The 23,323-nt window shown below is 30.6% G+C and overlaps 1 protein-coding gene across 4 annotated transcripts in view; it reads right to left on the bottom strand.

The window, feature by feature from the left end:
• Window positions 1-2,152: 2,152 nt before the first annotated feature.
• LOC148609121 (CD82 antigen-like) overlaps window positions 2,153-23,323 on the bottom strand; it is a 29,598-nt gene continuing 8,427 nt past the window's right edge. For 2 of the 4 annotated variants that reach the window (XM_088541838.1, XM_088541839.1), the window contains exons 2-9: window positions 17,451-17,538; window positions 15,897-16,106; window positions 13,990-14,064; window positions 11,406-11,504; window positions 9,543-9,593; window positions 8,614-8,736; window positions 7,787-7,873; window positions 2,153-5,890 (exon numbers count right to left, since the gene is read on the bottom strand). In XM_088541838.1, the coding sequence (XP_088397964.1) occupies window positions 5,834-5,890; window positions 7,787-7,873; window positions 8,614-8,736; window positions 9,543-9,593; window positions 11,406-11,504; window positions 13,990-14,064; window positions 15,897-16,106; window positions 17,451-17,510 (762 nt within the window). In that variant the 5' untranslated portion in view covers window positions 17,511-17,538 and the 3' untranslated portion in view covers window positions 2,153-5,833. Of the gene's footprint in view, window positions 5,891-7,786; window positions 7,874-8,613; window positions 8,737-9,542; window positions 9,594-11,405; window positions 11,505-13,989; window positions 14,065-15,896; window positions 16,107-17,450; window positions 17,539-17,708; window positions 17,750-19,912; window positions 20,009-23,323 lie in introns of those variants that run through there. The other 2 variants (XM_088541840.1, XM_088541841.1) reach the window with 2 other exon arrangements.

The following is a 23,323-nucleotide window of genomic DNA, read 5'->3' as shown; positions in this document are numbered from 1 at the left end:
GGGAGTTTATATTGCTAGTGCTTTAGTTTTTTGTGTTACATCTTGTTTTCCTTATCTTCAGTTTTTTGTGTTGCATCTTGTTTTCCTTATCTTCAGTTTTTTGTGTTACCTCTTGTTTTCCTTATCTTCAGTTTTTATATGTAATTTATTTTATTTAGTTTGCTACGTTGTATATATAGAGTGTCTTTGTTTCCCGTTTTCACATTCTACCCATATATTTTTATTTTGACGTATTTGAATTGTCCCATTGTTCATGTGTCAGTATTTTTTGGCCATATATTTCAACCATCATATCCACAATGTATGTTTCTAAATTTTCAAATATAATACAGGTAGTTATCTCCAAACTATATAGTAGTTTCTCATTGTAATAATGTTTTATAGTTCGTTAACTTGGAAGAGACACTATTGTGATGTTACTGGTATTTTGAGTCACTCATTGTTCGGAATACCAACCCACAATTCCCTAAAATATTAATTTAAATAAATTGGATTTGGATAATTGATGGAAAAGAGTGAATAACCAAAATATATGATCACCTGTGCTTATGGGAAATCAAGGGAACCAAAATTTAAAGGGTAATAAAAAGAAAATAATCAAAGAATAATGACTAGACAAGGAAAATAGACAAACATATTGAAAAATAATGACTAGAAAGGGAAAATAGATGCCCATATCACAGAATAATGACTAGACAAGAAAAACACACACACACATTAAAGAATAATGACTAGACAGGGAAAATAGATGCCCATATAACAGAATGATGACTAGACAAGGAAAACAGACACACATATTAAAGAATAATGACTAGACAGGGAAAATAGATGCCCATATCACAGAATAATTACTAGACAAGGAAAATAGACACACATATTGAAGAATAATGACTAGACAGGGAAAATAGACACACATATTAAAGAATAATGACTAGACAGGGAAAATAGATGCCCATATAACAGATTAATTACTAGACAGGGAAAATACACACATATCAAAGAATAATGACTAGACAGGGAAAATAGATGCCCATATAACAATAATGACTAGACAGGGAAAATAGACACACATATCAAAGAATAATGACTAGACAGGGAAAATAGACACACATATTAAAGAATAATTACTAGACAAGGAAAATAGACACACATATTAAAGAATAATGACTAGACAAGGAAAATAGACACACATATCAAAGAATAATTACTAGACAGGGAAAATAGACACACATATAACAGAATAATTACTAGACAAGGAAAATAGACACAGATATAACAGAATAATTACTAGACAAGGAAAATAGACACACATATAACAGAATAATGACTAGAAAGGAAAAATAGACACACATATCAAAGAATAATGACTAGACAGGGAAAATAGACACACATATAACAGAATAATGACTAGACAAGGAAAATAGACACACATATAACAGAATAATGACTAGACAGGGAAAATAGATGCCCATATAACAGAATAATGACTAGACAAGGAAAATAGACACACATATTAAAGAATAATGACTAGACAGGGAAAATAGACACACATATTAAAGAATAATGACTAGACAAGGAAAATAGACACACATACAACAGAATAATGACTAGACAAGGAAAATAGACACATATATTAAAGAATAATGACAAGACAGGGAAAATAGATGCCCATATAACAGAATAATGACTAGACAAGGAAAATAGACACACATATTAAAGAATAATGACTAGACAGGGAAAATAGATGCCCATATAACAGAATAATGACTAGACAAGGAAAATAGACACACATATTAAAGAATAATGACTAGACAGGGAAAATAGACACACATATAACAGAATAATGACTAAACAAGGAAAATAGACACACATATCAAAGAATAATGACTAGACAGGGAAAATAGACACACATATTAAAGAATAATGACTAGACAGGGAAAATAGACACACATATTAAAGAATAATGACTAGACAAGGAAAATAGACACACATATTAAAGAACATAAAATAATCAAAATAACATTCCCACAGAAACATAAATGAGTTACGTGGAAAACTGGAATAATACAGTAAGTACATCATGTCCCATAACAATTGTCAAAGTCGACATTTTCAGTAAAGGTGCGTAACTTTCTATCAAGAACTAAATGCATTAATACTATAAACTTTATTGATAAATAAAACATACAGGTCAAATTTTATACAAGATCAATTGTAGCATGAATAAGACAGAACAGTAGAGAGATGTAGACAAGTGGTAGTAAAGTCCAGCTATTACTAAATCATTACGTTCATATTTCTTAGTTGTTTCTGTTTTAACAACAATAAATTGGAAATAATACCCACATGATACTTTACAAGTACAAACATATGGTAAAGCTAACAGGTTTGTTCTTTTATAATAATATTTAGTTGGGTATTCTTGATCTCCTTTTTGTTCTGGCCTCTACTAACATTTTTACTTTCTTCACCTCAACTTCTAAAGCATAACAATTAACACTGGGACATTAATAACAGTACTAGGTTTTTATCATCTGAGTAGAAATGACAACAAAATCTTGCTCAAACACATTGTACAAAATTTAAAGTGTAGCAATGAACTTTTTCTTTCCAAAAATCTTTGAACACAAATTTCCATAGCTAGTTGATACCATAATAAATTGACCTGATGCATTTCAAGCAATCATTAAACGTATTTTTAATTTTTAAGAATTTAAAATATATGCAACTTAACAGAATGTACCGGTAGGCACTATGTATTATTCATGACATCAATTCCATACATATATGTACATGTAATAGTGTCCCAAATAGAAAAGAACACAGAGTAAAACTTGTGTAAGTTACCAGGGATGCTGGAGCTAACCACTTCATATTAAAACTCAATTGCCTCAACAAACAGATACAACTATGTGACCTTGCCTGCAAAACAATCATAAAATTGATTGAAAACAGGCCAACCAATTATCTTTAGTTAAATGTTCTCTCTAGTATTTCTACCAAAAAAGGAAGTAAAGTAATTCATCAAGTGTTTCATGATAATGTCACAGTTTCTATCAATAATGGCATGTGTTTTTAACTTTGGTAATGTAGTGATCATTTACAAAACTAATTCCTATCAATTTTACAAATTTCACATGAGAACACAAGAATTCATTCACCTGGCCTGATGCCCATCAATAACACCAAAGATTAAAATTGATCTTAATAAACTGTAAAGTATGAGTTACTGTATGGCTACTCTATGTTAAAATAAAGGCCTATATACATGCAAAAAAGTATATTAAAATTTCTCAACTGTACAAACAATGCATGACAATGATCATTATAGGAAGTAAAAACCTGAATTTTCAATGTCCCAAACTGTAATATAGTCAATAAATGAAAAGAATTTCTAGCCTCAAATGTAAAGAAAGCATTTCATTTTGTCGATCTTTGACGATAGAAAAAAATAACTATTAAACTTTAAAACAACTAAACCACCATTAAAGTGACATCAGTGTAATTAAATAATAGTTTTTTGTCATGATTGTGAATTAACAGAATTTTGAAAAAAAAGTAATGTGTAAATCAAGTATGTTGCCACTGTTTTGTGTTAATCAGTATGTTGCCACTGTTCTGACAATTGCCAAACAATTAAACAGTATTTTCAGAATTTTCACAATATAATTGTGAGTTTGTAACATGAGACACAATCATAATATTATACATTTTTATTCTAGACAGTTGTTCTACTTGACATATGACTGTGTTCTGTATAAACCTTGTTAACCAGAACCAGATTTTTGTAACATATATATATAATAATGGATATTCAAATTAAGTTCTTAGAATAACACTGCGGATGAGAAATAACAAATATGATAACTAAGACATACCTCTCTATAAGTACAGTAACTACTTATACATTTAAAGTTAAATATTATACACACAAAACATTTAAATACAAGTACTATATATCAAGACATAACTAACAGACTGGTAAGACATAAAACCCTGATTATTGACGGTAGCAGCTCAAATAGTTTATCATTTGAACCAATAATATATACTGAATTAATAAGTAACAGAACAAGAAGCAACACAGAATCTTGTAACACATTTTATAAAAGATTTCTTTGAACATTTTGACTAAAAGACTGAAACGTGAAAACAAATTGAAATTGAAAACAACAAAATATGACGTTTTTTCAAGTTATTAGGTCACAAGACTTGTAAATAGATGGCCTTTATTAGGTGAATCAAACATTCATCTACCACCTTAGGTTACACACCAACATATTGATCTAGGTTTTGCAGATGCATATATTTTGATTGTGAAATGACATAAGTATCTAAAGTATAAAAAAAAATTCTCCCAAATAAATAAAATAAACAAGATCAGAGAAGACAATAATTAAACTGTTTATGATTTTATCCTCTACTAATTGGTAGAATCATATACATCACTTAACAGATAAATATTTACATTTGTCAACAAATGTGTATTCATGAAAAAAATATGGTGGCTAAAGGGGGGCAGCATGTAGAGAACAATATAAACAAATAAATCAGAAATATATTTGAAGTTATATTTAGCATAAAAAATGAGAAAACAAGATCAATTTTATTAAATTTGTTCAATGAGACATGATTGAATCAGTTTCCTAGGGTTGTTAAAATTTTTTTGATGAATTGAATTATGTTGATTAAAGGTTTTGTTGATTTTCGGACTTTCAAACACAGTGAACCACAACATAAATTTCACTTTCTTAAATCAAGAGGATAATTATAAACTAAGGATTCTCTACAAGAGGACTATATCAATATATTTTGTTTTCACCCCTGAACTTTCACAAAACCTTTCTGTATTTTATTTCAACATAAACACACAGATACCCATATACTATACATGTTAACAATCTGGCAAAAATAATGTTAAGTTAATCAATTAAAACAAATTTGTCATGGACGTAAAATAAGTTATACATGAGAGAAGAAAAATAATACTAGGAGAAATTCCCCATCAAAATGTACAACCTGAATACATTGGTGCCATAAAGTGAACTACAGCACATGATAAGCAGTTTGACTAGTTACTTACAACCTGCTGATAAAATTGAGTTGTCTCCCTTTAGTACTACTTCAATGTAGAATTATTAAGTTTTTTAAGGAATAATCTGTACACAGTTTCTTTAAACAAATGAGTATTTTCTAAAAACCCAGAATATCTGAGTAAGATCAACTTTACAATTGTTTCAGTAAAGTACAGTTATCTTTTTAAAATTCCTAAGGGGATATTTCTATACTTAATTATCTTTTTCAACCTTCAAAAAGTACAGTAGACATTTATTCCCCTTCAAAAAGATTCAAGGTGAAACAAGGAAGGGAAATATGAACACATCTGATAAACAAAAAATGCTTAAAAATAAAAATATATAATATCCTCTGTTATAGTGATTCCAAATCATTCTAGTTCACTTAATTTAAAACATGACTCAATTGTTACAAGATTTTCATAATGTTTGACAATCCTACAAATAAATAAAGATTGTTATTTAAACAGTCAAAACAAAACCATTTGACATCTTCAAAGCTGAGCAAAAATAAATATATTTAATACACAATCTAATTTAGTACTTGGCACACTGTTTTATTAAAAAAGGAATTAAGTATTTATAACAACTTTTTTTATTCAACTGATAAATATAGCAAATACAGATTTTCTAGTTTCACATATGTTCACAAAAATAAAATTTGGCTAATCAGTACTATTTAAATAAAAACAAATCTTAAAGCCTTATATAAAAAAATAAAACTATAGAATGTCTAGTTGGGCACTAAATCTAATGATTTAGTCATCTTTACCGATGTTCCGACAGTAACAACAGGCCCATACAATGCTGAAGATCTGGAAAAACAAATAAAGAAAATTTTAATATTTCATTGAACTTATGATGAGTTCTTCGTAAACATTTATTTACATATTTTTTAAAGACAATATGAGCATTTACAATAATGTGTTCAGTTATGATTATCTACTCATTTTACAAACTATTAAATTATCAATAAGTAAATGAATGCTTGTAACATTTTTTTGGTTTATGAAGAAATGACCAATATCAAGTGATGCACACTAAATAATGTAGTCAGTTATCTCTGCACCACATGCATTGATAAAATAATACATTCATTAATTACAATTCAATTTTTAACTCAAAATTTAACATGTAAATTAGCAGACTACACTATATAATGTCACAATCTTATGGTAAAATTATGTCTCTAAGATATCAACTGAAAAAATGTCAGCCAATCAGGATTACATCCAGAACTGAATTATTATCATGTTCTAAAGTGATTATTAGATTAACTTGGAATGTTTTCTTGATTCATGTGGAATGTCCATAAATACTTCTTCCATATGTAAACACTGGAAATTGTTCAAATTCTATCAGCTATTGTCTCTCCTTATATCAATATGACTGCTGTTTAAGACAGCTCTTCAGTCTAAACTTAAGTGATTTCAGCACAGTACGAAATTTTAAACAACCTTTCATACAACTTATTCTGCAGATTAAGTTAATCCATTTTTTTGTGATGCATTCTCAATTTCTATGAAAAGTACTCTTGTTCGGATTTTAGTTACACATGGGTACATATGTTGTGTTTCACCATATCAGTTCTTTTTTCTCCTCATAAAATCAATCTCATACAACATTATATATTAATGGCTCTTCATACAACATTCAAAGCACAGATATGTTTGTCTATCAAATAGTTCCTTTCTAAGTTAAGCTAATAAACAATTTATCACTGTTTTTCTGATTTGTAAGGTATTAGTTTTCTTTTATTTTCATTTTTCCCAACCTTAATATGTAAGTTTTATAAGCAATGCAAAGTTTCCTTTCGGGACAATTTTTCAGCAGAGTGCTACATGTCATTGCATATGTTGTGCAGCTATACGATAATTTTCATTCTAACTGGACTGGCGAGAGATAGAAAAAATTACCTTATAGCAAGATCAAAGAGATTTTAAACAAATTAGTTTGTTTTTGTCTGCAAAAACATACGTCTCCCCCTTCTGCAAACTGGATGTAGGGGGGGTACTTGCAGTAACCACCATGTCAACAGAACAGTTTCATGAAGTTCTGTATAGAGGCTGCACAGAAGTTGCACTGAACGGTTCAGTAGTTTCAAAGAATTTTAACTGACAAGGTAATTATGAAGATTTTTGACAAATTTATAAGGTCTATGTTCAAAGGGGCATAACCCCCACAAAAAATTAGGGGATCAAAATTTCCTGGTAATATGCACAATAACATATGATATGCTAGCTACATACCACATTTTGGTTTAATAGTTTCAGAGGAGTTGTGCTGACAAGGTATTATAAGATTTTTGGCAAATTTCTAAGTTCAAAGGGGCATAACTCCTAAAAAAATTGGGGGATCAAAAGTTCCTGGCAATATGCACAACTACATATGACATTCTTGCTACATACCAAGCTTTGTAAAATTTGATTCAAATGTTTCAGAGGAGTTGCACTGACAAACTTTGTGACAGACACAGTACCACAGACACGCCAAAAACAATAAAATAGCTATAATTATTTTTACTACTGGTGCCAAAGAAAATGAGGTTGCTTTTAATATTACCTAGGAATGTACATGTAATTAAATGTAATGCAATGTGTTTTCTTGTTTTTTCTTCTATTTGAATGGCAATGAAATAAGATTAATTGGGTACCCATAAAGAAAGATAAGTTAAAACATGATACAAAGAAATTATATTTAGTTGGCCTTACCTCTAATACTGCAATACCAATGCCTACACCAAAAATGATAGCACTGTGTTTCATGGCCCAATCCTTTAAACTATCCTTACAACCATCCTTAAATAATTAAACTTCCATAATAAACATGTGTCATATACAATATTCAATACTGTTAACATCTTTGTGTAGGGGTTTCAGGTTGAATTATCAGGAAAAATAATGCCCATGCAAAAATGTCCTTGCTTAATTTACTGAAGACATTGGAAAGCAAAGACAACACATACACAAATTGTTTGATCCAGACATAGTGAAAGTAACACAGGGTTGGGTTTCAAATTACACTGAGACATGTGAAAAAAAAACATCGCTTTTTTACAAAAATTTGAAAATTAAACATTTAATCATCACCAAAAAGTATATAGATCTTCAGATTAATATAACTAACAAGTTTTGTAAAGTTTTAAGCAATAATCATCAATACAGCACTACATGTGAAAAAACACCCCATATTTTAGTCAACTATGTCAACTCTTAAGAAGAACTCTTTAAAAGAATAGAACTTATTATTTTAGCCATAGTCCTTGAAGCCACAATGCCCACTAGTGATATCCAAACTTTAGTGTATAGTAAAAAAAAAAGGTCCAAAAACTGGACATTGTTGTCATCAGTCCTCAATCATATACCACAATATAGCCCACCTAAATAAAGCTGGGATCAAAAAGTCAAACAGCTGTAACAGGATGTGTGATTTACAGAAGGATGGTAAGGGGGGGGGCAGGTCATAAAAAATATCATTTTAACAGTACTCACACTCTTAACAACTATAAATTTGCTACGAAGTAAACATTAAGTCCTACCAAATGAATGTATTTCGCATCAGTTTCCTTGCGACATTCTGTTTCATTTTCAGCAGCAGCAGTTTCAGGTTTCTTCAAAGCATCATCTTTGTTGGTCAGTACACAGCAAGTAGTGGGTACATTCTACAAAGTGTTAAAATTGCAATAGATGTAAATAATTTTAAAGCCATTTTTTTGGCCACTGCCTAAAAGTCATTGTGGGTATAAACCTAATTTTATAGATAGCAAAATAATATTTTAAGCAAAGTAAAAGTAAAGTAAAAAAACCTTTTAGTTGGCACAAGTTTATACAAATCAACAAAGCAAGTATGAGCTCAACATAGCTCTTAAACAGACTAAAAATAAGATATCAGACATATGAACAAATACTTCACATAATAATTTAGTATGGTAATGTGAATGACAACAAGTCAAATGGTGATGCAAAAATATTTAAGGTATCATATGAACAAAATTTTTTTTAAAATTATCCCAGTAAATAAAAGATTCAAATGATTTTTTTTTTATGAAGATTTTTAAGAAGAGCTAAATAGAAAGACAGTATTTCGTTTAAATACCAATTGATCTAGGATGCCAGACTTGTCCAGTTAATATTACCCCCACCGTAACAAACACGTCCAGTTAATATTACCCCAACTGTAACAAACATGTCCTGTTAATATTACCCCACCATGACAAACATTACTGCATAGCTTATATTACCCACCACCCCAACAAACATTACAGCTGTCCAGATTATTCTACCCAAACAAACATTATTACTGCCCAGCTTATATTACCCTAACAAACATTATTACTGCCCAGCTAATATTACCCTAACAAACATTACTACTGCCCAGGTTACATTTCCCACCACCCTAACAAACATTATTACTGCCCAGCCTATACTACCCACCACCCTAGCAAATATTACTCCTGTAAATTCTTACAGCTGTGACATTCTTGTAGTCACTAGGTCCTGCAGCTCCACAACATCCAAACTGAAAACAAATACATAGATAAGTTTAGACAAGATCAGATAGTATATTGTTTGTAATATACACGTAAACATTATTTGTTGAAGAAGCAATTCTGTCAGCCTATATAAAACTGGGCAGACCATTATTAATATCCAGTAAAAAGTACAGAAATGGCACAAATAAAAATGCCTACATTTTCCAAAGTTAAATTATGTGCATGTGTTTGATACTATTGTATATTTATAAGTAAAACTTTTTGTTTTTTTCCCCAAATTTTTCAGTAAAATTAGAAAAAAAATTTAGCACTTAAGAACTGGATATGCTCATCTACCATTTAAAAAAAAACAACAAAATGAAAAACAAAGAGAACCTTAATGATGACAAATACTTCACTAAATGAGATTAAAATCTGTTAGTGCATATTTCAATTCAATAGATGTTCAATGTTTTGGACAATAGCAGGACAGATAGAAGGCCTGAATGGAAGTAGACCATGATTTGTCTGCTGAAAGACTGAGATCTTGTTTTCTCCCATTCATAGGCTTCATTCACACCGCAGGAACGAGTAATTAAAAAATTGTAATTTCCGGCCACATGCCAGGAATTTAAAATGTCACATGAATACTCCCATGCCTACCATGTTTACCATGTTTGCAGTTGTTATTCATAATGTTGATTAATTAAATAATTGTTGATTTATGAATGTTATTCATACATTTTTGTATTTTAAAAGATTATTTGGTAGTGTATCAACTAATCATAATGGTAGTGATATCAATGACGCAATGAATTGATGACTGGAGGAGAGGTCCTCGACGACATTGTTGATGTTGGGAGAATGTAGGGTTTTGTTTAATTTATTTTTTATGGTTTTATTCATGAGAGAAACAGATTCTCCCTCATTTCTCTCAGTGATTAAAGGATTTCGCCACTCTCAGTAGTTAAAGTTTAGATTTTACTATCTCGACTGGAGAAATCCTGTAATCCCCTCGAGACTGAAGGAGAATCTATATTCGCATTTCTATGAAAGACCTGTATACAGGAGACATGGCTTACACCAGTTTGAATACTATTATAAATACACAAAATGTACTTAGTACAATACGTAACTAAAAGAACATGGGCATTAAAATGAATATTTGGATTGGCTTACATCAGTTTGACCTAACAATAATGAGGATAATAAATAACTAAAGGAGTAAGGGTATAAAGACCATTATCCCCATATTGCTAAATTTTTAGGATTTTGATTGGCTAGGAACAATCCAACATCTCTATACAAATCCCTTATACAATGTACCAGTTTGTAACTAACAGTTTGACCTTTGAACATCACACTAATGTCAGCATTAAAACAAGTACACTTTAAAGATATCAGACACATTAACACTTAAATTCTTAATGTCAACAATTGGAGAGAGGAAAAATGATTTGGAACATTTTCTAGCAGTATGATAAATGTCTTTTTTAAATTCCATAACATAAACCTGTTCTCACAGTAGATGTGGTTGTTTTCTGTCAATGTTTATTTATCCCCCACTATATTAATTTTGTTGAAGTCATATAGCTATGACAGTAATTACAAAGAAATAAAGCAACAAAATCAACATTGTCAAATTCCAAAGAAAAAAACTCTTAAAATCTTGTATTTTCATGACTAAAGGTCCCTACACTTGAATACGTGAAAGTATTTTTGAGTTATCAGCTTTTAGGGGTTTAAAAATCTCCATATCTATGGTTATGAACATAAACACATTATATACTGGTGGCATTACTTACACTAGTTTGAGGATAATAGTAAAAAACGAAAAAAAATATTATAATTTTTCATACCTCAATCTGAGTGAGATCCCAGCCTGTTCGGACACTTTGTTCTGTAGTATACCTCTCCTTAATATTCTTCTGTAGTAGATCCACAATATTATCTTCAACCTTAAAATCCATTTATCAACAATGATCATTACTAATGTAAACACAATCAAAACAAATAATTCTCTGTAGAGTTTAATCATATCACTCTACCCCAAATAGAGTTTAATTTTTCACCTCAAATTAGATAATTCAGGTTTTCAACCTTAAGGCCAAATAATAAGAGGCTCCCAGGAACCTGAATCGCTCACCTGCTAAAATTTTTGCTTTCCACAGCAATAACTCTAACAATGTGTTGTCTGGCAATTTCCACTCAAAAAAAGAATTTGGTAGTATCAAGGATGATTTTACGAGGTCTACAAACAAAGAGGAAACTGGCAAATCAGAAGTAAATATACAGTAAAAAAAGAATCATAACGGCAAAATCCGTATTTGAAATCTTTTTATCTATAATAGTTTTGAAAATATTGACTGAAAACTACGAAAACACCATTTTACACCTTTCAAAGGCAATAATTCTAACAAGGAGTCATCTTACAACTTTGACCCAAAGCAGACCTTAGTAAGCCTTGTAATGAGGATCATTTCAACAATTGATAGAATTCGGCTAAACCTATCAGTATTGGAGATATATGGGAAAAACTTCTGTCTGACCCCTATATTCTATTTTAAGTAACAGAAGCTATGTTTTCCAACAGATCAATAATCCCCACATCAGTTCTATGCAGAATACATTTAGAAACATTCATACCAAGTTAGGTTCCCATTGGTCAAGTAGTTTAAGAGAAGATTTTTAAAGAAATAACATTAAAAAAAGGAAAGAAATGTTGAAAAAAAAAGGTAACTCCAACATGGCTTCACAGATTAAAATGAAAAATTGACAAGAGATAGATCTCATCATGCTGAACACTCTTACCCTATGTCGGAATTTGGTCAAACCGTTTTGGATATATCTGTGAAAAACTTCTGTCTGATCCCTATGTTCTATTTTAGTACCAGCAGCCATGTTTTTCGACACATCAAATATCCCCACGACAATTCTATGCAGGATACCCCAAGAAACATTCATACCAAGTTTGGTTTCCATTGGTCAAGTAGTGTCAGAGAAGAAAAGATTTGAAAAATAGTTAATGACGATAACAATGGACGCCAAGTAATGGCAATAGCTCACATGGCCTTTGGCCAGATGAGCTAAAAATAATAGATTATGATAGTAGGTAGAATAACCTTAAACAGACATAAAATATTATGGCTAAAGATGAATTAGTTTCTCTCATCATAAAATCTATTTGCTAAATTCAGGTGGAATTTATCAGTAGAACACCTGTGTAAGACTATGGATTTAAACAAGAAGTAGTTTACTATAGTATGCCATCAATAATAACTGTAACCTGAAATCAAATATTAATAATTCAAAAATTCTGCATCAGAATGTGACAACAAGTTGCAATCAATATAATTTGCTTTTTTATTAAAGAGAAATTAAACTGGGAGTAAACAGAGATTATTATGTTCATACAAAAACCTGATTTTAAATAGGAAATATAAAACAGGCAATCACAAAAACTAGAGAAAAAAACACAATCACATGAAATAATTTGCCCCATTTTCACTATTTAACAAGTAAATTATTGAAAGAAGACTAACAACAAGTCTGAAGAATACACCTTTTCTGTTTATTGGTAGTACCTTCTCTTTCCCTAGTAATCCTTTTTTCAGTTAAGTAAAAGATTTCAACTACAGCATTGACCTTTCCATCAAATTTAGATTCTGCTTTTACAGTTCATATTTTTATTTGTGAGTGCTTCTGTTTTCTTTTTCCTTCTTTAAAAGGCATTTCTAAAAACTAACTGCAAGAAGTCATTGTTTCAAGTTTTTGATTTTATAAAATACCCCCAAAAAATATATAACACAAATAAATCAGTTCTTCCTTGATCAAATTTCCTTTTACCCTTAAAAGCTTGATTGTATCCAGTGAACTTGAAGATAAGTGTACAATTAAAAACTGTCGACCAATCAAAACATGAAATCATAGTTACATTATGTGTAAATAATCTAACATATGTGAACTGTGTGAACATTAATCAGCTGATCAACTGTCATCATAATGCATACAGTACATACTCCATAATCATCTGTTGCATAAATCAATATTAACACTTTTACCTTCTTTTCACATACCTCACCTTAAATGCACCAGTCAGATAGTCTGGTCTATAATCTTTGGTTTGTTACATATGATTATCACATGTTTCTAATTAAAAATTAACATATGATTATAATATGAAGATTATCATTTGTGGCACATTTGGCTGTGATAATGCATTTTGATACAACAATTTGGACATTAATGGAATGAACACTGGAATGATTCAGGTTAAGAAAATATCTCTGTTGAAAACTGAATTGCTGAGTCCTGATAAACAATCTTCTCCATTTACCTGTAATAATCTAACATAGCAGGCAAGAATTCCAGGGGGTAATAAATTAGGAGTTGAAGTAACCCTTGATATTGGACAGATTAACTAGTAGATAGAAACATAGTTACCTCTACTCTGTACAGAATCAAAAGCACAGCTGCAGCAATCTCAGCGAAAATCACAATCAGAACAAAGAAGATGTACTGGGAAAAAAAAACAACATCATAACAATTTGACAGGTGGTATATACAGGTAATTTTACATTAAATTTTAATTTAATAAAATTATAAAGTCTTTAAGCCAGTAAACCAAGTGTCTACTAACCACAATGATGGTGCCATACCATTTTTTAAATGCTAAAACAAACAACTGAAAAAGAAGATTTCCATATTGGGTGTTTTTTTTTTTTAATTTTGGCCTGTTTTAGTTGACCGATTTTGTTGCCCTGTACAATCCCAAGTATCTGTACACTAAATAGTGAACTGATATCACTTTAGTGCATCTCAAGAACATTCCATCAATCATTTTGATGGCAAATCTTCTCCAAGTTTAAAAAAAAATTTAAAGTAGAGAGACTACATTTACACAATAGTCTAAACCATTTTACTCTAGAGTTAAAAAAGTCAAAAAAAGAATTTTTTTTAAGAGAATTCAAAGTCAAAAATTGATACAGACACAACAGTTATATAAACAGGAAGCTATTTAAACAACATGATTTATAAGGCATTTCCATTCACTACATGAGAAAATAGTTCCAGGCAACCTACAAAGTCAATTGGTACTGTTTTAAAATAAATGATCTGTATGTACCTGAATACTAAACTGACACCATTTAAGTGCATGCTATAAACATTCATGTTAAGACAGAACCAGTAAAAAACCTGTGAGCAAGCAAGTAGTACAGAAGGTAAAATGGATAAGAGATGCCCCCCCATGTCCCCATATCATAAAATGACAAAGTCAGTGTTTTGCTAAGTGAAACCCCTAAATTTATTCAGATCAAAATTTGCACATTGGGAACATGTAATGAAAATTCTTTGAAAATTACATTCAATTCCATTCGGTGGTATAGGAGGAGTAATGGACAAGAAATGCCCCCAATGTCCCCATATCAAAAAATGATGAACTTTTAAAGTCCATGTTTTGCTATGTGAAACCCCAAAATTGGTTCTGTTTAAAAACTAAAATAGGAGGTGCATAATTGGAACATGTAATAAAGATTCAGTACCATTTAGTAGTACAAGAGCAGTAATGGTTAAGAGATGCTGTCAATACACATAGTAGTAAACATTGTTGGAAAGCCTAAACAGCTGTTGATTTCCAACGTATAGTTAGTTGATAAACAATAAACATGTTAAATATAAACACAATACTAAAACATTCTACTTCCTTTATGAAATAAAGCTATTTTTTTATTTCGTAAATTAATTATAAAAATCCACATAAAACAAGTTTAAAAAAGAAATTACAATCTGATGTTGACTTCTGTGACATAATAACACACAATTTACAAGCACTTATAATTCTAAAAGTACATGTAGTTATTTCTTTGTAAATTTTCAGTAACAATAAAAGGAAAAACCCTTCTAAATAAAAAAAAAATGAGATGCATACAAGTACATGTATATTAGAATATTAAGTATTGAGCATATTAACCACAATAACTCCTTGATCGCAGTGCCTTTTTTTACCTACTAGTAGTTTTCCGAAACTTTGGAAGCATTTTTGCTTTTCTTTTTTAAGTAAGCACTGGTCCCTGGTCCAGACCCTCAATTTTTAATGCAGGATAACTGTAACTTGATTTACTTAGGTACTGAACCTACCATGCTAATTATATTTACTCTTATTTAGACTCTTTCACTTTCTTTTAATGGACCTTTTGGAAAAACTTCAAGACTTTTCACTCTTGAAAGTAAATTTGAAAGTTTTTTTTTTTTTTTTTTATCTCACTATAAAACAATGTTTCATTAATATGAAATTTATGCACCACTCTATGTTCAAGAGTTTATTTCATCAAAATATGTTTTGTACTTACAAATCCAAGAAGACATTTGCTAGCCCTGATAGCTCCACACATTCCAGCAAATCCTACAATGAAGACAAATGCTCCAAATCCAATGAAGAGGTAAGCAGCATACTTGAAGTATTGGTCCCCGCTGTCAATGGTAACTATCTCTATCCTACTGCTAATATCTTCATCCACCAAAAACCAGATCCCTATTCCTAACAGAGCTGCTCCACACAGCTATAAATCAAAACAATTAATAAATGTGCTTTGATTTAAGGATTGTATCTTGAAATGAACAGATTTACATATAAAAGTACATGTACATGTAAGCACAATCAATTATCTGTCTTTGTGCCTACAAAATTTCCAACAATACAAATAATAGTCTAAGAATTACAATTGCACATTAACAAAGCAATTTTACAAAACATTTAAGAATATGCTAAAATTTGGCCCTTAATTTTTAATGAGAAGGGCCATAAATCCCTTAATCAGTTTAAAACTCCCTTTTGTGGTATGAAACCGTGAGGTACAATATCATAGACAACCAATCAATACACTCTGATGTACTTTTAAAAGTAACAAAGTTAAATAATGATAAAAAAACTATTTGTTTCCTTGCCTTCATTCCTTAATATTAAAATGTTTCGGTGGCAAGAAATATACAAGGACTCAACAGAGAAAAAGTAGCCAGTGTATTCACAATTCAGAATGTGAATTAATATTTAACATTCAAAGCATCTTCTGTTGAAATTTAGCTATAACTCTGTTTTGACTAAGCACTGAAAAAAAAAACCCACTAACACATAAATGTACCTATTTCAGCTCAATTTATAAATACATGTTTGTTCCCCAAATAAAATATTTTCTCTTTAAGTACTGTATCTCAATTATGCTACAATTTGGGACTTAGCAAAACTGAAATGATAACATACTAAACCAGTAAAAAGTAAATTACTTCCCTTTGGAATCATTCTGCAATATTAATCACAAAGTCTTATGATGCATAACTATCAAATGAAATTTATAAAATCCAATCAAGTTGTTAATCCGGAGTTACATTTGTACATTAACTCAAGAATTGAATGTTTCATTTTCTGTTTAATCAGCTTGTAAAAGTGTGTCCCTAGCACACTTTCAAGGATAAATATTGTAATTACATTTCATATATGTATGTTTCTTTCTGAATTTATTTAATTTTTATTTTAGATACACAAAGAATATAGACAATATATAGTAGTCCAAATTGTGGGTGTGGCATATATACATGTACATGAAAATAGCTCAAAGATGGGTTTCATTGACTAATGAAACATCATTTGTAAAGCTGTTTTTCTAATGAGATAAGAGTATTTTAATGATGTTGTACAGTAAATATAGTTATCAGCTTTTAAATTATTTGTAGAACCTGTCAATAGGGTTATCTCTCATTAAACCCAAGCATCCATAAAATTTTCTTCGATGCATGTCTACCTACCCTTCATATAAAGAACAAAAGAATAGAAGAGTTTAAAAGTTGAGCAAACGAGGTACAGATAAGGTGTCAGATTGAAAAATCTCAAACTCTTAATACACACTTACCCAAAAAATAAAGTTAAAAAATATCAGGAAGGCCCTAGCCATTGAAGCACAGCAACCCATTGTTTCTTTTTCTATAGTCTTCTGTCACCTGTAAATAAAGAATAATAATAATATATAGGAATGACATACTAACAGTATATTTTAATGTTTAGACATTTCTGAATGAACTAAGATGTACATATTTGATACATGTATGTGTCATACGATAAATCATGCCAAAATAAAATGGAATACAATGTGAATGATTTAAAAACATACCAAAAAATGTGTGGACATACATACATGTATCAAGTACACTGTAAGTGAAGAGTAGGGTTACATGCACCTCTTTAATAGGTAAATATCACTTCCTTGTTCATGCACCACTCTGTCATCAGTAAATAGTAACATACAAGTAGATGTAACCTCTGTGTGCATTTATCAATTATGGACTTTATGAAGTCAATACGTTATATATGGACCTGTTTGGATTATACAGACCGAGGATGAAGTCCGAGGTCAATAAAATCTAACAGGTCCATATATAACTATTGACTGAGTGAAAGTCCTTACTTAAAATATTACATATGTAGATAATGCATTTTTTTAGTGTTTGCTTTGTCTGCGGCGCTTCCTCCATGATTAGCCAGAGTTATTACTGATCTAAATTTAGAAGTATAGTGTCAATACACGTATAAATAGAAACACAGCATCAATAATATAAAAATAGAAACAATGCTTCAGGTACATTGAATAGCCTTTGAATCACATGATCATGATAACCAATGAAAAAGAAGAATGTTATACCATGTGTAATATTACTATATACATGTATACATTTATTTGGTGATGCTTCTGTCTATATTTCGATTATCCTTAAAATCATGAATTATTTGTCATTTTTGTTCTCTAAGTACCAAAATGGATACATTTACATTGTATATGTGTGAGAACAATCGTAGAAGTGCATGAAGAAAATACAGATTTGACATGTATGTATCTGGTTATGGCTTAAACACATCAACATGAAGATATAACACTATGAACAAAATAACAAATGGAAACCATCTCTAAGAACCATGTTGTAGCTTTTATTTAGTGAATTATAAATATTTTGGAGAATCAAAATTACGCAAAAAATTTAAGCTGATCTACTCTCATGCTAAATACCAAAAGCCTACACCAAAAGACAACAAATGACTTGTTACGGACAGACAGACAGATTGATTACTATAGGGTGTCCACCATATAATGTGATTGGCAGGGCCCAAGTTATTTGAAAAAAAAAAAAAATTTTAATATAAAAAAAACATATAATACTTCTCAGGGTTTATCAACAGTAAATAAACACACATATGGATAACCATATTAAGATAATCTCAAAACAATATCTATAATATACCCAAGATAAGGAATTAAAAATCTGACTTCTTCAGGGTATACAGGCAGCAGACAATCCAAACCAACATCACACTTCACAGTTTGTTAACTCCAGAGGTTAAGACTTACTTAACTAAGACAAAATATTCAATATATATGTATATGTATAATTAGAAACAAATGGGCCATTGTATGAAAAATGGAAATTACATGACATACTCATACTGCACACAAGTCTATCATTAGCAACAGTAACAACAGTAAGATATGTCATTGTTTCAGATCTAACAGACCAAGTATCTAGCTGAATCTGTTTAATAACATGCTTGTTTCTGGCCCCTATTTGACCCTTAATTCCTTAATTTTAAACTATGTTCCAGTCTTAACCCACAAAAGCAGTCCCAGTCTTCCTTTGGTGGTATGGAACCTTGTAATACAATTTCAAAGTAATCCAATCACTAATAGTCAAGTTTTGTCTGGACATCAGCACATTTCTGTCCCCAACTTTTCAAAATGTTCAAGCCATAGCCTCCAAAAATCAACCAAAAATGCTTTTAAATTCTGTATAATGGACCTTTTTGGTCCCTAATTCTGAAACTATTGGGCAATACCCTCCAAAATCTATACCAACTTTCCTTTTTTGGTTTGGAACCTTGATATAAAATGGAATAAAGGTCAAAAGACTAAAAGTTATTCTCAAGTTAATGCAAGAAAACCAAGTGTCTACAGATATACAACAATGCTGATGACGTCTACAGCACCATACCATACCATGACCACAATTTTTTGCAGTCCTATAAAAACATGACAACTTCACATAAAAATCAGTATGTATAGGTACATGTAGTTCATAAGCTTGAAAACAAAAATACTAACAAAAATTCATAAACACTGAAAATGTCAGAAATATAATAAAATATGATCAACTACATGTACATGTATAAATAGAGTTTAGGCATAGAATACAAGCTGGTTGCCCAAAAGATTTATCAGCTGGACATAAGATATCTACTGGATAAGTACAAGTTATCCACAAGAGAATATCAAATAATTTTTGAACAACTGGACCCAGGCTTACCCATATATACAAATTGTACATGTACCTTTTCTAACCCTTGAGGTTCACCACTACCAAATCACTGAAAGTTTTACCAATTGAAATATTCTGTGTACTTTAAATCATAACTTAAGATATTTATCGTGTAGGAGTCTATTAAAGTTCACTGATTCATACTTATTGTACAATATTCATGCCCTAGTGAGAAATATTTCCTATTATATTTACTGAATATCAAATTCCTTTTAAATCATGTTTGTAGAATCCCAAACGGGCTTGACTTGTCAACAAAAATAATGGGACATTTCAATCATGTAATATTTAAATATGGAAATTGAGGCCAGACTGACACACCCTACACCCATTCAAAATACAAAAAAGCAAATATTGACCATAACTAAGTCCATTTTTGTAGTTGTACAAAACAGAGAATAATATTGCTTAAACACTTCAAAAATAATTTATCAGATCTATGCTTTAAAAATAACAAAACAAAAAAATTAACAAGACATTGACACTTCCCACTGATTAATGTGCTGCATGTACATGACCTACTGAGATAAATATACCTGGAAATATTCCAAATCTAGAATGGTATATTTACCAGGAGATTCTGATAACTTCATAGATAACAGCCAGATTCTGCAGGCAAATCAAATACTCCACAAAAACATAACAGACTTAGTTTATTAAGGTTCTTGTCAATTCTAATTGTTCTGATATCAAAATTGATAACCAATCTGGAATGTCAATAAGAATTGATAACCAATCTAGAATGTCAATAATAATGAAAATGTCCCAGGAATCAATAAGACAATCAAAGCAGGATTAAATACTGTATGACCTTTACCCTTCTATATTTAGAGTATTAGACTTTTGGTACATTACATATGCACGGTCATTATAAAATGTCTCAACTATGGTCTAGCCTATAACCTGGATTTTCTGTTCTGATTGACATCACCACCAAGATTTCAGAATTCTAGACTTTCTGGGTAATAAACAGACTATAATGTAATACACATAATACTACCAACTGTCTACCAAGTTGACAATTTTGATTCTAAGAAGAAAACAATTTGTGTAAATAAATGGTTTGAATTAAAAGCTATAAATAGAGTGAAGAAACGTACATATAACAACAAAAATTTTTTAAGTACATGTAGTTAGAGGAAGTGTTCTTGGAAACAAGTACATGTATGTACACACACATGTACTAGTGCAAATTGAAGTATGTACTTGTACATGTATGATGCTTTATCATACACACACACATGTACTAGTGAAAATGGAATTATGTACTTGTATACTATAATGTACATGTATAATGCTTTGTCATACACACATGTACTAGTGCAAATTATCATAATAAACAGAAATTAAATGCTTTGCAGGCCACAACTTGATATGACTGAAAAGGTTGAACCCTTAGCAGTTGGGGCAAGTATAAATACACCATTCAAGCTTGATTGCAATTAGATATTTGACAACACAGGAAAAAGAATTTGATCACAATATGCACAAGCTTTAATGGGTATGGCGCCTTTGATTTTTATGAAAAGAGATCCATCCACTTTCACTCAAGTCATTATTGGTACATCACAAATTGCTTGTTTCTGACCACTGATTCCTTATTAGTTTGAGTTTTAAAACCTAAAAATTAATCACAGCCTTCCTTTGGTGATATAACACCTTGTAGTACAATATCATAAAGATTTGAACACTTATACTCAAGTTGTTGACCGGACATGAGGTGTCTAAGAGCGATGACAATGATGGCGCCATCACGATACCATTATACAACCACAATTTTTTGCAGTCTTATACTGTGTTAAAATCTTCTGGACGTTAATTAAATGAAATTTGTATTTTATGAAGCATTATGAATTTGATTCATAAAAATGTAAAAGATTCAACAGAAACATAATGAGAATAGATATGGTGAATATGCCAAAGAGACAACAACCCCACACGGATGAAAATTGTCAGCTCAAGGCCACCCTTGGGTCTTCAATGAATGATGAGGAAAACTCTTACAACATAGGGCAGGCAGCAGCTCACAAGCTGGCCACAAAACAACATTGTACACAGCTGTATACTGCAGCAACACTAAACCAAAGTGAAAATAAAACAATAAAAACCCTGAAATTCCTGACTTCGGGAAAGACACAATAAAATACAGCCGGGTTAAAGTACTTTGGCTTGATGCCCTCACCAAATGTACATTGTAATATCATAAAAGTTTTTCTAACCACAACAATCTGATAATACAAATGTACATTGTACATGAACATTCACTTAACATCTAACTTCACTATACATATACATACAGGACCGATCACTTTGTTAATTTTTGGCAATGTTTTAATGCACACAAAAAATTAAGAAGTTTGCAGTTGGATCAGTGAAACTTTTAATTGAAATATACAAAGAAACAAAAAAATGCTACCTACTGAAAATAAATAGAATAACCAGAGAAGGAAGGAATCTGATATACTACGAAATCAAACGTAATCACTTAAAACTGAGTTCTAATGAAAAAAAAATCAATACAACACCAAAACTGAGAGAAAAGTCAAGTGCCTAAAATCAATGCAGTTAGTACAGCATTAGGTTTACTCCATCTTTTTATCAATTAATGTGTTCAAGGCAGAGAAATTTCAACGTTATCAATCAACTGCATATTTAGCCTTCACAAAAGAGGACCAAAAAAATAAATATTGTGTTGAACTGCTGGAAAACGATTTATACTTATATCAATGGAATTAGTAGGAGTTGTAATTAGTACATGCATACAAATAGCATTACTTTGCTTAAAAACATACCATTGCAATGACTATAACTGGAGGAAAGTGGTATACAAAATGTACATTGTGCATGTACAATTTGTAATTTTAATCTACGACATATATAACTGTTATGCTGAAGGCTACTGTACTTCAATATGTACCATGTAAATTTATACAGCACATGCACTCTAGAATTTTAGATATGTACTGCCTTTTACAGTAAATATTAACAATCAGTACATATCCATAGCAACAACCACAAGAATATTTGGCAACTTCCAAACACAAAAACTAAACAAGTACATTGTGTACTTTTCAGATGATTTTTTTTATTCCACAACAACCAATATTATGCCAAAAGAAAAGCTTATAAATATGAAACCAGGAAAAGAAAATATATATGTATAAAAGTAAAAAATATAGTAAGGTGCAATGTACATGTACAAGCATACACTGGACTATAATTTCTTTATTACTATAACATGTATATTTGTACAAAAATGTATATGCACAACATGTAAAAAAAAACTACTTACATATGTATGTCTTATATTTATGTTAAAGACTGTTACATCATACATGTACAAAAGTTAGCATTTAAGTTTAACTACCACTGAGAAGTAACTGTAAGGCCAAAAAAGAGGGCCCTATATTGAGAGAGATTTGGG

This window comes from Perna viridis, chromosome 8, assembly GCF_037379345.1.
Source record: "Perna viridis isolate PV_CMFRI_1.1 ecotype Kerala chromosome 8, ASM3737934v1, whole genome shotgun sequence".
Taxonomy (NCBI): domain Eukaryota; kingdom Metazoa; phylum Mollusca; class Bivalvia; order Mytilida; family Mytilidae; genus Perna; species Perna viridis.
This window is presented reverse-complemented; position numbering and strand designations above follow the sequence as displayed.